Source organism: Mastigoproctus giganteus, chromosome 14 (genome assembly GCF_048544385.1).
Source record: "Mastigoproctus giganteus isolate SK-2022 chromosome 14, ASM4854438v1, whole genome shotgun sequence".
NCBI lineage: Eukaryota > Metazoa > Arthropoda > Arachnida > Uropygi > Thelyphonidae > Mastigoproctus > Mastigoproctus giganteus.
In genome coordinates, this window is record NC_143588.1 from 38,571,595 (window position 1) to 38,586,036 (window position 14,442).

At 36.9% G+C, this 14,442-nt stretch overlaps 1 protein-coding gene across 2 annotated transcripts in view; it reads left to right on the plus strand.

Annotated features, from left to right (window-relative positions):
- Positions 1 to 14,442, plus strand: part of LOC150075071 (V-type proton ATPase 116 kDa subunit a 1-like) — a 431,757-nt gene that overhangs the window by 152,258 nt on the left and 265,057 nt on the right. For both annotated transcript variants that reach the window (XM_090389279.1, XM_090389280.1), the window contains exons 10-11: positions 10,704 to 10,854; positions 13,689 to 13,828. In XM_090389279.1, coding sequence (XP_090245405.1) covers positions 10,704 to 10,854; positions 13,689 to 13,828 — 291 coding nt within the window. The remainder of the gene's footprint in view (positions 1 to 10,703; positions 10,855 to 13,688; positions 13,829 to 14,442) is intronic.

The following is a 14,442-nucleotide window of genomic DNA, read 5'->3' on the forward strand; positions in this document are numbered from 1 at the left end:
AGGAGGTGATTATCCCCCTTGTGTAAGGCAATGGTTAGGCCACAACTTGAGTACTGCAAATAGATCTGGAAGCTTCATTTTAGGAAAGATGTAGAGTTGCTAGAACAAGTACAGAGAAGGGCAACAAGACTGGTGAGGGGAACAAAAGGGTGCTCTTATGAAAAAAAGGCTTAATTTCTGTAAATTGCAGCATCTGGAGACTAGGCACCTGCAAAGCGATCTGATTGAGGTGTATAAGGCCTTGAATGGATTGAGCAGGCTCAATGCTGATAGGATTCTCTCTCTTGCTCAGACTACAAACCTAAGGGGGCATAAACTGAAATTGATGAAGGACAGTTGTTGAATAGATGTGCAGCAGTTTTCCTTTAGCCTTTAGTTGATTGCTGGAACAAATTTCCATCTATTGTTGTGGAAGTTGATAGCTTGAATAAATTCAAGCCATCAAGCACAGACCATGCTGAGAAAAATTCTACCCCATGAGCCTTGCACAATCTGTCCAGGGCCGAATTGATTGACAAGGTTCTCAACATATACTCCCTCCTATCATGTCTTGGCAGAATTGCAGACACTTTCAAATTTAACCATAACTTGTGACTTTTTTTGCAACATTGACCTGTACTTGTTAAGTAAGTCCACAGATCTCCTACTCTTAATGTCATTAGTGCCGTTAATTTAGTTTCAATTAGATCGTCAAAACATTAATTTTTACGATCTAATTGAAATATTCGCGGAGCTGATAAAATTCTTTTGTAGGTCGGATCCGGCCTGCGAGCCATAGTTTTGGGACCTCTGCTGTAGGTGCTTATAGAACATTGACAGTACAAAGTCTTTGTATTGAAGCCCATGAACCTCCCCTCAGCCTCAGAAGAAAGATGTTACTCCTGAACTATGCGGCCAAAATTCAAAGTCTACCTACTCACCCCATTAGGCCAATATTTAATGATCCACAGTTCACAATGCACTATAGAAATAAACCTAGAGCAGTTAAACCCACTGGCATCAGATTGCAGGCTTTATCACAAACCTGGAATATACATCTTGACAAGGTCCTCCAAGATTCAAACAGTGCAGATCCTCCATGGTATTTTATTAAACCATCCTATGATAGCTATTTCCTAAGCTGGGGAAAACATTCACTTGCCAATATCAATATACAGCAACACCATACTGTTCACACAAAATTATCCACTGGTGGATCAAAGTCTGAAAGTGGAGTCCGAGGCTGCAGCTTCTTTCCCTATAACACCATCTCTGTTTCCCTGTCCACTGAATTCATCAGTTATACAGCAGAATTATGTGCCATCAAACTTGCCTTAGAAAATATTCTCCCTCTGCCCATCCAAAAAAGTGTAATGTATTCAGACTCACAGAGTGTGCTTTTAGCCTTGCAAAATTCCTCCTGCTCACCAGCACATCCTTTAATAAAAACTAAACTGATGCATATCCATGAACACCATCAAGTGGTCATCTTTTGCTGGATTCCAGTCCACACTTGGATATAAGGGAATGAAAAAGCGGATTATGCAACAAAACATTCATCCAACATAGCATCGTCAGATTACTATGTTCCATATATTGACTACAGATCCTATATAAGACCTGTATGTAAGGAACAATGGACACTTCTATGGAAAGCTCAACATGCAGAACATGCTCTCTCAAATAAAATCTGAATCACAGTTATGGGCTTCCAGTTTTTGTGTAAACAGAAGGGAAGAAGTCATCCCATCCATAGCCTGAATTGGTCACAGTCACTTCACCCATTTTTATCTACTCACAGGAAATGATCTTCCAAAGTGTATGCACTGCAACTCTTTTCTCACAATCATTGTGAGAAAAGCTTCATTCAATATTCTATGAGATCTTCAAGAACCTTTAACACTTTGTCATATTATAGGAAATGATGCAAATCTTCCGGAATTTTTCTGCTTCCTAAAATGGATACAGCTATAGTGTAAATACACTATAGCTGTATCCATTACATTGTCTAATGTAACCAAGGGTTTCCCCATCTGCACGTTGCTTTCATTGTGGGTATAACAGTTCACTGTAACGCCAGAGATTTAAAAGTGTATGAATTTTGTATATGAGTTGTTATGTACCGTTGTTCTTCTGGACATTTAGCTGTTAGGCCCCTGATGGGTCCCAACATTGTCCACACGCATCCCTGTGCAGGCAGACTAGGTACCCAGTAGTCTAATATTTTACTCTGGCAGGCTCTGTCACCTAGTTTCCTGAGATTTCAGTAGCTAGGACCTAAAAAAAAAAGCAAACACGAGCGCACGTGATTCTAGGGGGTGAGATGCTAATGAGGTTTGTAGTCGAACGTGATACCCAATTGTAGCATTGAATTTGGAATTTAAATTTTGGATGACATATGCTGTGATGTATAGTGAGAGTGGGGGGAACTGAAGGCTGGGGAAAAAGATAAAACTATGGGTCAATAGGGAACGACAAAGGGAAAGACAAAATGATCCCAGTTTTTTCAGTGAGGCATGCCCATGCCCCACCAGGGAAGAGAGGGGGAAGGAGACAGTAAGCCCCCCTTCCCACTGGGAAGGGATTAAAAGCCCGATTTGGTCACCAAGGCAGCCCACAGCAGCAAGTCGCACATGTGTCTGGGTATGGCATCCTTCATGGGAACTAGTTCTGTCCAAGATTTATGCTACCTCCTTATCTCTTTAGGTTATGGTGTCCATTTAATGGGTTACATTCCCTGAGACCCTATCCCATGACCAGGCAAAAGGATGGGGTAGGGGTCACCCAGGGTGGGAAAGGAGACTCCGCCAACCCCAGGTGGTCAGAATAAAAGAACATAGGGAAAGAGATCCCTATGGTGGAGCATGCTTTTTGTAGCTCTGTCCCACACTGCCCTCGAGGTTACTGTAATGGCCAGTCAGCGTCCCACACCACAACTTTCCCAGCTAGGAAAAGCTACTAGCATGGTGTCCGCATGGATAACCATGAAGCCCCTGAGGGCCTGCATAGCTATCAGTCTGTCCGGTGAAGAGGCTAAGATAGAACATGCAATTAATAATAACTTTCATTCACTCAACATTCACACAGTTTCCCTTTTTATAGTTTTTACATACATTTTCTATTTTATACTTTTTTTTTTAATTTTTTTTTACACTTTAGATTTTGTAATTTTTTCTTACATTTTATAGACAACACATTTTATATATTTTACCCTTTTACAGTTTTTTTTTTTTTTTTTTTCAAGTTATAATTGCAAAATCTGAAGATAGCAGCAAATGAACTGAATAAAATAGGTAAAAAGTACAAGATGAAAATCTCCACCTCAAAAAAAAAAATCGATGGGATTATGTGAAAAAACATACAAAGAGTCAAAATTGTTATTGATGACAAAATAATAAAGAATATAATATATGATTTCACCTATTTGGGAAATTTAATATTAAATGAAGGAAAAGACATCCACACTAAACTACAAAAATATAATAAAATGAATGGAACGATTAAACACCACTTTGGAAAACATATGAGAACTGAAACAAAATTATGACTGCACAACATCACATCGAAATCAGTCCTCTTCTACAGCTGTGAGACTTGGGTCATAAATAAGAAAGATGCAAACAAACTAGAAGCAGCACAAATGAGATTTTTAAGATCATTATTAGACTTTACAAGACTAGACCACCAAAGAAATTTAGATATCCACGAGAAATTAAAAGTAGATAACGTAGTAAATGACATAAAAAACGGTATCAGGAAAATTGGATCAGCCACATAGAAAGAATGAACCCAGACCGGATCCCAAAATTAGTCTTTAATTTCAAACCTGCAGGCAAGAAAGATGTGGGTCGGCCGAGACAACGATGGCTAGATCAAGACTACCTCCAAGAGCTACAATGGAACAGGTCTTAAAAGACCTAAGCTGGACCAAGCTCATGATGATGATGACAATTTTTTTTTTTTTTTTTTTAGTTTGTTCATTCATCCATCATCTCTTTTACACCAGGAGGGGGGGTATGCAGTCAATATGGCAAATGTAATATACAGTAAACAACGGTGCCTCCATAGCCAGGTGGGCAGGAGCAGCAGCAGTTAATAGCACACGCTTCTTGATTCGAGTCTGTGACCACCAAATACGGAGGATGCGGAAAGGTCAGGGAATGACCAAAGCATATCCCCGGAGCAATATGGCCTTAGTTTCTAATGCTCCTAAAGCCAAATAACAAGCAAACAACAAACAGTAACCAGCATCATTTAATCTAGCCTGTATGAAAGGATAACTAATTAAAGTAATTGGTCAAATTAATAGACATTCACACATTTATGTGGCCTTAATATAATGGGGTAAACGTTCCCTTTATGCCATATATAGGTAGTTCCCGACTCTACAAGTTAATTTGTTCCTAGTGCGCACTCGTAAAGCGGGAATTTATTTCCCATAGACATAATGTTAACAATAGGGTAAAAACGTTTTCAACAATGAAATTAGTTAACTAATTAGTCAATGTTTAAACAATGATTGATTTATCAAAAGAAATGAAAACATAGTCTGTAAAATCAAGCAAATTATAATAATAAAGGAATTTATTTATTTTATTTATTATTTATGACTTACAAATGTTAAAGAATGTTTATTCTTCATCATCATTGACTAAATGCACACTTATTGATCGCTCATTATTGGTCAGCACTCATTGGTTTGTTGCACAAGGAGTCGTCTTCTTCAGAAATGCTTCAAGAGGCATTTGTTTCCAAAATAATCTTCTCTTTTATATATAAATTTCAATAGCATGCATAAGCATTTTTTAACGGAACGCAGAGATTTCAGCTAACACGATTTGCATGGAGTAACAAGTTTATGAAGCTTGCTATTTGGAATTTAGTTTATGAAGCTTTAAAAAAAACAAAGGAATGAAGAGAAGATTCTGAAAATTTATTTATGTTTTTCATACAATTGAAGATTTCAGTAAAGGGGAAACACATTTCACCATAATAACATAAAAACCCACAGAATTCCAGTTATCGGTATTATCGCAAATGCAATAAGATTGACTTTACTACCCGTTTATAATTGCTTTCAGTAACAGAAAAGCCCAATAAACCTGTAAGTGCAAATTGTTTTTATTGTTTTATGGTAGTGACCTCCAGAAACGTGCTTTAGAAAAGTATCACAAAGCCATTCAAAATTGGTTCTTATAACAGAACATATGATAACAATGAAAGTGTAGTACATTTTAATGATTTGAATTGGTAACTAATACAATTTACACTATAAAAACGATCTTTCAGAGAGTTATATAGCGAAAATTTCAACTTCTGAGGTCGTAGAACGAATTACCAAAAAACACGTTATTCAGTTCACATTACAATATTTTCATGATAAGATGGTGTCTCTGGAACAGATTAATATTGTAATCTGTTCCAGAGACACCTCTGGAACAGATTACGATATTTTGAAATGTGGTATTTATGTATGTTTAACATTCATTTTTTGCAATTAATGTTCATATTTTCGGTTTTGTTGATACTTGATATTTGAAAAAAAAAACTTGTAAACCCAGGAACATGTAAAGTGAAAACTTGTAAAGCGGGAACTGCCTGTATTATTACTTGTGTTCTTTCATTCAGTTCATTGATTAGTCAATCTCACACTCTTATTTTCACTCATGCACTTCAACATTCATCTAGTAATGCACACAATCATTTATTCATCCACACATTCATTTGTTCACTCACTCAACTCAGTTTCCCATTCACTACAACACTCAGCCATTCTCATTCAGACATATTCAGTCATTCACATTCCTCACAACATTCACCACAACTGCTCAGGCTTCTACATTTAACCCACTAGTCACTCACTTTCATTACAACATTCAGTCATTCATCTTCACCACAGAATTCAGTCACTCACATTCACCACAATACTCATTCTTCCAAATCATATACTCACAGCCATGTATCTACTCGCTTCCTAGCATTTAGACTTTCTCTTTACACAAGGATACCACAGTGACTCTCAGCTTACTGTTATTTTTCAGCTGAGAGATCATTTATCAATAAATGAATTTATAAGTTTAATTATTTGAGTTGTTTAATTTAAGATTTCAGCAGTTCAGTTTAATCATTTATCAATTTAACAATCAATCACTCACATTCACTATAACAATCAGTCACTCACATCCAACACAATACCCAGTCTTTCAAATCACAGCCATGCATCTACTCACTTCCTAGCATTTAAACTTGCTCATTCACACATGGATACCACAGTGACTCTCAGCTTACTGTTATTCTTCCGTTGAGAGGTCATTTATCATCAATCAATTTATAAACTTAATTATTTGAGTTATTTAATTAAGAATTTTAACAATTCAGTTTAATCATTTATCAATTTAACAATCAATCGCTCACATTCACCAAAATACTCACCTACCAACAACTAGTAGGTGACTCTATTGTCAGGGAAACGGGGAACATGCTTTGTAAAAAGGATAGGTGGAACCAGGGTATGTCTGCCAGGGGCAAAGGTTGATGACGTTGTAGAGCGGATATCATCTTTTAAGGGCACAAAAGGTGATATAGTTGTACACGTTGACACTAATGATGTTAAGAGTTGGAGACCGGCAGAATTAGGGTTGAATTTCAAAGTGTCTGCAATTCTACCCAGACATGATAGGAGGGAGTATATGATGAGAGCCTTGTCGATCAATTACGGCCCTGGAAAGATTGTGCAAGGCTCAAGGGATAGAATTTTTTTTCAGCCTGGTGTGTACTTGTTTACAGGAGAGACTGCTTCTACAGGGATGGGATACACTTGAATAGAAAGGGTGCAAGAATATTTGCTGATGCTATCGAGGCAGTGTTAGGTGGGTCGGAAAACTGATAGCTTGGGAGGGGGGATACAAAGACTAATAGTTTAACAGTAGCCGCAGGCAGAGGTGAAGGTGATTCTTGCACAACTTCTATTAGAATCAGTAGCAACATGGAGCAAGGGTTGTTGGGGGTTTCAGGTACGGATGGCAGTCTTCGTGAAATATGTGGATATATGGGATGTGTTAGGGTAACTAGGAATAGGAATAGGAGCATGTATGCTTGCATGTATGCCAATGCTAGAAGTATAGCAAATAAATTTGATGAATTTGAGGTGTTGGTCAAGACATCAAAGGCGGATATTGTTGGGATAGCAGAGACGTGGTGTCACACAGATATAAGGAATGCAGAACTGGAATTTGGGGAGTAGAATGTGTACAGAAAGGATAGACAGGATAGAAAGGGAGGAGGTGTTATGCTGTTAATTAAGAAAAACATAAAATCAAAAGAAGTGCACCCAGTTGATATAGATGAACAGTGCACTGTTGAGTCAGTTTGGAGTAACATAAGCACTGCGAAAGCAAAAATAAGAATAGGAGTGTGTTATAGGCCTAATGACTCGAATGAGTACAGTGAACAGTTGTACAGAGAAATAGAGTGGGCTAGTAAATCAGAATGTCTTATAATGGGGGATTTTAACTTCCCAGATATTGACTGGAACTTGTGGATTGGTCACTCACATACTAGTCAGACTTTTGTGGATTTATTGGATGATTGTTTTCTGCGGCAGCATGTTCGGGAGGCAACTAGAGGGAGTAATACTCTTGATTTGATTATCAGTAGTGATTCTTCGTGCATTAAGAATCTGCAGATAGAGGAACCACTAGGTGGCAGTGATCACAGTTTACTGATGTGGGATTTACTTAAAGATTTAATTACCATCAGGGGTAAAGGAAAGGATTTTTGCTTCCGTAAAGGTGAGTACTGTGGTCTCAGACAGTTTTTAAATTCTGTACAGTGGAATCAACTGATGATGTTACCAACAGTAAATTCTAAGTGGGAAGCATTCAAGGAATTAATCGTGGATGCTACTAAAAGTTTCATACCTATTAAGAAATATTGTTCAAGGTTTAGGCCTAAATGGTTATCTAATGAACTAATGAGACTCGTAACAGAGAAGAAAAATGCATGGGATGCATATAAATTATCAAGCGACTCAGAAGCCTATGGCAGATATAAGCTAGTCTGTAATCAGGTCACAAAGGAGGTTAGGCAAGCAAAGGCAGATTACGAGAAATCCTTGGCAAAAGATGCTAAGAAAAACAGCAAGGATTTCTTTACTTATATAAAGTCTAAAAGGAAGGGGATGAATCTGATTGGTCCACTTGACATTGATGGTTCGACTGTTGATGATCCTGTTCAGAGAGCAAACAAACTGAATGAGTATTTTGCATCTACATTCACACATGAGGAATTATTAAGGTTGAAAATGGCAGAAGATTATCAAATTGCATCAAATTACTTAATGATTTTGTAATAACTGAGAGGAAAGTGGAGGAGAAATTGTTGAAGTTAAACATAAGAAAAGCACTTGGGGTGGATGGGATCTATCCAGTTATATTAAAGGAGGTGGCAAAGCAACTAAGCAAACCCCTAGCCATAATTATGAGAGCATCCTTGGACTCAGGGGAAGTTTCCATGGACATGGAGATGTGCAAATGTGTCCCCAATTCACAAAGGGGGATCGAAGGGCGACACGAGTAATTACAGACCAGTTAGTTTAACTTCTGTTCCGGGTAAAATAATGGAGTCACTGGTTAAAGATGCATTGCAGGATTATCTAGACAAGACTGCAGCGATAATTCAGACACAGCATGGGTTTGTTAAGGGAAAGTCTTGTCTGACAAATTTGATAGGATATTATGATGTGGGTACAAAGGAACTGGATGCAAAAAATAATTTTGATATCATATATTTGGATTTCAGGAAAGCTTTTGAGACTGTTGCGCATGGAAGACTATTGTACAAATTGGAGCAGAATGGTATTAAGGGTAAGTTGCTATAATGGATAAAAGGATGGTTAAGTGGGAGAAGACAGAGGGTGGTAATCAATGGGTGCTGCTCTTCGTGGACTAATGTTATTAGTGGAGTCCCACAGGGTTCAGTGTTGCGTCCACTGCTGTTTCGTATATTTATCAATGATATTGATGAAGGTATATCAGGCTTAATGTCGAAGTTTGCAGATGATACAAAGGTTGGCAGGGTTGTTAATGACAGTAATGGCAGTGTGCTACTGCAACAGGATCTAGATAATTTGGGCAGATGGGCTAAGAAATGGCAACTGTGTGATACTACACTTAAGGTGGTAGAAAATGAAAAAGACCTTGGAGTAATTGTGCAGTCAGATATGGGAAATGTTTAGATTTGACTGCAGCAAGCTTTATTTTAGTCAGCGAGTTATAAATTACTGGAATAAGTTGCCTTCATGGGTGGTAGAGGCCAACAGTTTGGGGAAATTCATCTGGATAGTACTTTCGGGTAAGGGAAGCGCATAGGATGATAGGTTTAATTTCCTTTTTTTTTTTTTTTCTTTTTTTTATTAACTATTATTATTTAGTTATTTATTTTATTTATTTATTTTTTTTTTGTTTTTATTATTGTTTTGTTCGGATTTTTTTTTTTTTTGCTGGTGCAGCATAAGCCATAGGCTTTCTTGCACCATGCAGCCGTTACTAATACTAATACTAATATGAAGTTTTCTGAGCAATGCAGACATGCTGCAAGGGCAGGTCATGGGGTTTTGTCAATGATATATAGGAATTTTGCTAGCAGGGAAAAGGAGTTGATTGTCCCTCTGTATAAGGCAATGGTCAGGTCAGGCCATGCCTTAAGTACTGCGTACAGGTCTGGAGGCCTCATTTTCGGAAGGATGTAGATTTTCTTGAGCGTTTACAGAGAAGGGCAACAAGATTGGTGAGGGGAATGAAGGGAAGCTCTTATCAAGAGGAGCTTAAGTTCTGCAAATTGCAGTGGCTGGAGACTAGGCACCTGTGCGGTGATCTGATTGAGGTGTATAAGGCCTTGAATGGGTTGAACACGCTGAATTCTGATGGGATCCTTCCATTTGTTCAGATTACGAACCTAAGGGGGCATAAATTCCAATTAAGAAAGGACAGATGTAGAATAGATGTGCGGAAATTTGCCTTTAGCCAGCGGGTGGTTAATTGCTGGAACAAACTTCCATCTGTTGTTGTGGAAGTTGATAGGTTGAATAAATTTAAGCAGGAACTGGACAGGCATTTGGAGGGAATGGTGTGATTTTTTTTTTTTTTTTTTTGGCTGATGCTGCATAAGCTCATACACTTGCTTTCTTGCATCACATGCCACTACTACTGCCACTCACTTCCTAGCATTCAGACTTGCTCATTCACACATGGATACCACAGTGACTTTTCAATGGTTGAAGAATAACAGTTATTCTTCAGAAAAGGAATTCCCTTGGTATTCCTTTTTTCAGTCTTATTATACAGCCCTTTCTTGCTATGGATACAGCTATATGATCATCTCTGACATGGTTTTATAAACACCATGTCTGACCTCCATGTCGTTGATAGGTGCAATAAGGCCCTAGTAGCCCTTCCGCCAGAAATAACAATACCATTGTATTGAATGAAACATTCGGTGCAGTATGGTCTTTGGTTGTCTGATTCTTAAGTGCTATACAAATCCTTATAGCAGTAATATGGAAGTATTCTCCAAATCCTCCTTATTTGGGAGAAATTCTGTTTATCTGTGGGTGACTATGAGTATTTAAGTAAATTTTAGAAATGATCTACTGTTTTTTCTGTAGTTTATTTCAATTTTTAGTCATAAAATAAATTTTTATATGCATGGTATTATTTTATTTGTAGGAGGAAAGTGGGAGCACAGTTCCGTCTATATTAAATTGCATGATAACTAAAGAAGCACCACCTACATATAATCGCCTCAACAAATTTACAAAAGGTTTTCAAAATATTGTGGATTCATATGGAGTGTCTGATTATCGAGAAGTGAATCCTGGTAAGCAGTTTGGCTTTCACTTCTGAGATTTATGTTAAAAACAACTTAAGGAACATACATTTAAACATTACTTTTAATGAATCATTATGCTATAGTTATATGATATTAATTTTACAGTAATCAGATGTATTCTGTGAAGGTTATAATCTGGGAGGAATCTGTGTGAACTCATTTACTGTGAAGAGCTCATTTATTCAATATAGTTTTTAAGGACTAAACTACATTTTTTTTATACTGTTAGTTTTATTTCATAGAGTTATGTCACTTCATTCAACTGATATTGCAGAATAAAACGACTAGCTCACAGTGCTGCACCTCATATAATGAAATTATTTCTACAAAGAATGAAGATTGGCAGAAATATAATAGCCTGCACAAATGAATTACTAAATTTTAAAATTAAAAAAAGAAGAAAGAAATATACATTGAACCTTATGAAAATTGTTACATTATATTAATAAAAAAAAAAAAAAGTTACATTACATTGACGTTATATTACATAAAAAAAAAATGTTACATTGCAATGATGCCATGTTAGATTTCATTAAAAAATAAATATTACATTAATTAATATTTGAGAAATACCCTATTTTGTATTATCCACAAACAAATAGCATATCTGTCTCATATGTTACAGATAAATCTTCTTCTTCTTTGTCCTCGCCTTCTTCTCACGTTCATATGGGGTCAGCACAACTTTTGCTTTATTTCCCCTCCACCTAGTCTCTTGTAGGCATAGGATCTTCACTCTTCTTCTTTGCATCAAATCCACAATCTCTCTCTCTGCTCTTTCCATTCATTGTCCCAATGTTCCTATTCTAACACTTTTCAACTCCTTCTTCATCTCTAGCTGAACTAACTTCTTTAACCGGACCCGTCCTTTGTTCGGAAGTCCTGACACATCTACTTTTCATCAATCACCTTTTGTTTTGGCATAGTTTTTATGACCGGATGCCCTTCCTGATGTCAACCCTCACCATTTATCCGGGATTTAAGCTGCCGATCTGCAAGCCTTACACAGCTATATAGAAGTGGTAGCTCTTATACAATGGTGATGTCTCAATTTATTAATTTTACGCAATTTATGCCGAATTTCTAATCCCACTGAACAAGCAGGTGACACTGCTGTAGTTATTTTATCTCATGAAAATGGCTGACTCAGTAGAATGACTGTGACCTTGAAAATAACAGTAATAAATAACTCAGCAACACGTGAGTATTTTTACATACAATTTGGTATCCTGAAAACTTCTACCTCGAATATTACAGATAAATAATAACTGTTAAATAGGCACATTTGTAAAACAATTATTTAATTGATACAGAGCATTTATAAGTAATCATTAAAATTAAAATTTAGGTCTAAAAAGTTTAATGAATATGGAGCGATTATTCTCTACATTCCTTAAGTGGGATTAAAACTTTTCAAAGCAACATGTTCACAGTAATAAGAGCAACACACAATTAATCTGAAACCTTCGTCTTATGTGGTAATGTTTGTTCTTCATGCATGTGCATAAGTGACCAATCGTCGGATAATAAGAATGGTCTACGGATATTGATCGAATTTTTGCATAGTTTCGTCTCTAGGATTTCCACAATAAGTAGTTTTTAGTAGTTATGTTGAATATTTATTATTTTTGTTTCATTAAAGTCGAATGACTGTTGTTGGTTTCTTCATTCAGCTTTAATGAAACAAAAATAATAAATAGCTGTCCAGCTAATTATTATACCTGTCCAGCTGAGCCTTAAATTTATTTAGGCTATCAACTTCCACAACAAGGAATGGAAGTCTGTTCCAGCAACCAACCACCCGCTGGCTAAAGGCAAATTTCCGCTCATCTATCCTACATCTGTCTTTCCTCAATTTGAATTTATGCCCTCTTAGATGATTATTCTGAGCAAGAGGAAGAATTCCATCAGCATTGAGCATGCTCAAACTATTCAAGGCTTTATACACCTCTATCAGATCACCTCGCCTGTGCCTAGTCTCCAGAAACTGTAATTTGCAAAACTTAAGCCTTTCTTTGTAAGAGCAACCCTTTGTTCCATTCACCAATCTTGTTGCCCTTCTCTGTACTCGTTCCAGCAGCTCTACATCCTTCTGAAAATGAGGCCTCCAGACCTGTATACAGTACTCAAGGTGTGGCCTGACCATTGCCTTATGCAAGGGAATAATCACCTCCTTATCCCTGCTAGAAAAATTCCTGTATATCATTGACAAGACACCATGAGCTACTCTTGCAGCCTGTCTGCACTGCTCAGAAAACTTCATATCTGCCTGCACAATTACCCCCAGATCCTTTTCATTCTCTACTACTGTCAGTGTAGTACCACAGAGTTGATACGTTACTCTGGGGTTACTATTTCCCATTGTAGTACTTTACAATGTTAAACTTCATTTGCCACCTCTCAGCCCATATACTCAACCTTTCCAGATCCTGTTGCAGCAGCATACTGTCAGTAATGTCCTTACCCTGCCAACCTTCGTATCGTCTGCAAACTTGGACATTAAGCTCGATATACCATCATCAATATCATTTATAAATACAGAAAACAACAATGGACCCAACACTGAACCCTGAGGGACTCCACTAATAACATTAGTCGACGATGAGCAGTGTCTATTGATTGCCACTCTCTGTCTTCTCCCCCTCAACCATCCCTTTATCCATAGCAGCAATTTGCCTCCAATGCCACACTGCTCCAACAATTTATATAACAGTATTCACATTATATATATATAGCTGATAGCTCAACTCCCCTACCATATACACAAATATACTGATATTTACCTTTTTGTCTATATATATATATGTTTTTTTTTTTTTCAGCCCCATTTACCATCATTACTTTCCCATTTTTATTTGCTGTTATGTTTGGAGATGCCGGACATGGCTTAATTATGTTCCTCTTTGCACTTTGGATGGTAATTAAAGAAAAAGCTTTAACTGCTAGTAAAATTACTAGTGAGGCAAGTATTTCTATTAATTTTTAATGAAATTTCATTGAATATTTTGTATGCTCATCCCAAATTTACTTATTCTTCTATAAATAGTTAGTTTCTAATATATCATTTAGGTTATAGAAAACTTAATTATTTACCAGGGTAATGATAATTTTTAAACACCACAAATCTAAAATTTCACTCTTATTTATTTCTGAAACTGTTAGATTTAGAAGAGAAAGGCATTGTTAAGGTAAGTTAATAAAGGGAAATCACATCGGCAGCATGGTTATCTACGTGTCTTGTAAATTTTCTATGTGATTAACTTATTTTTATTAACTGATAATGTGGTTAATAAAAATAAGTTCATTACATAGAAAATTAGCATTAGTTGAGGCATGTGATGCAGGTGGTAGATGGCTTTCATCAACCGGTGAAATACCACCACTTTGCTTATTGGAGGCTTGAAGTGGTGAAACCCATGTTTAGTCTCTAGAGCAAAGTTTCCGGCATCCCCCTCCCCCCCATACTTCTCCTTCAACCCTAACCCAAGCACGGTACTAAGTACTATAGGTTCTAATACCTCTCGTGTTTGGGGTTCACATAAAAAAAAAAAAAAGAAAACAAGCTTATAAGCATCA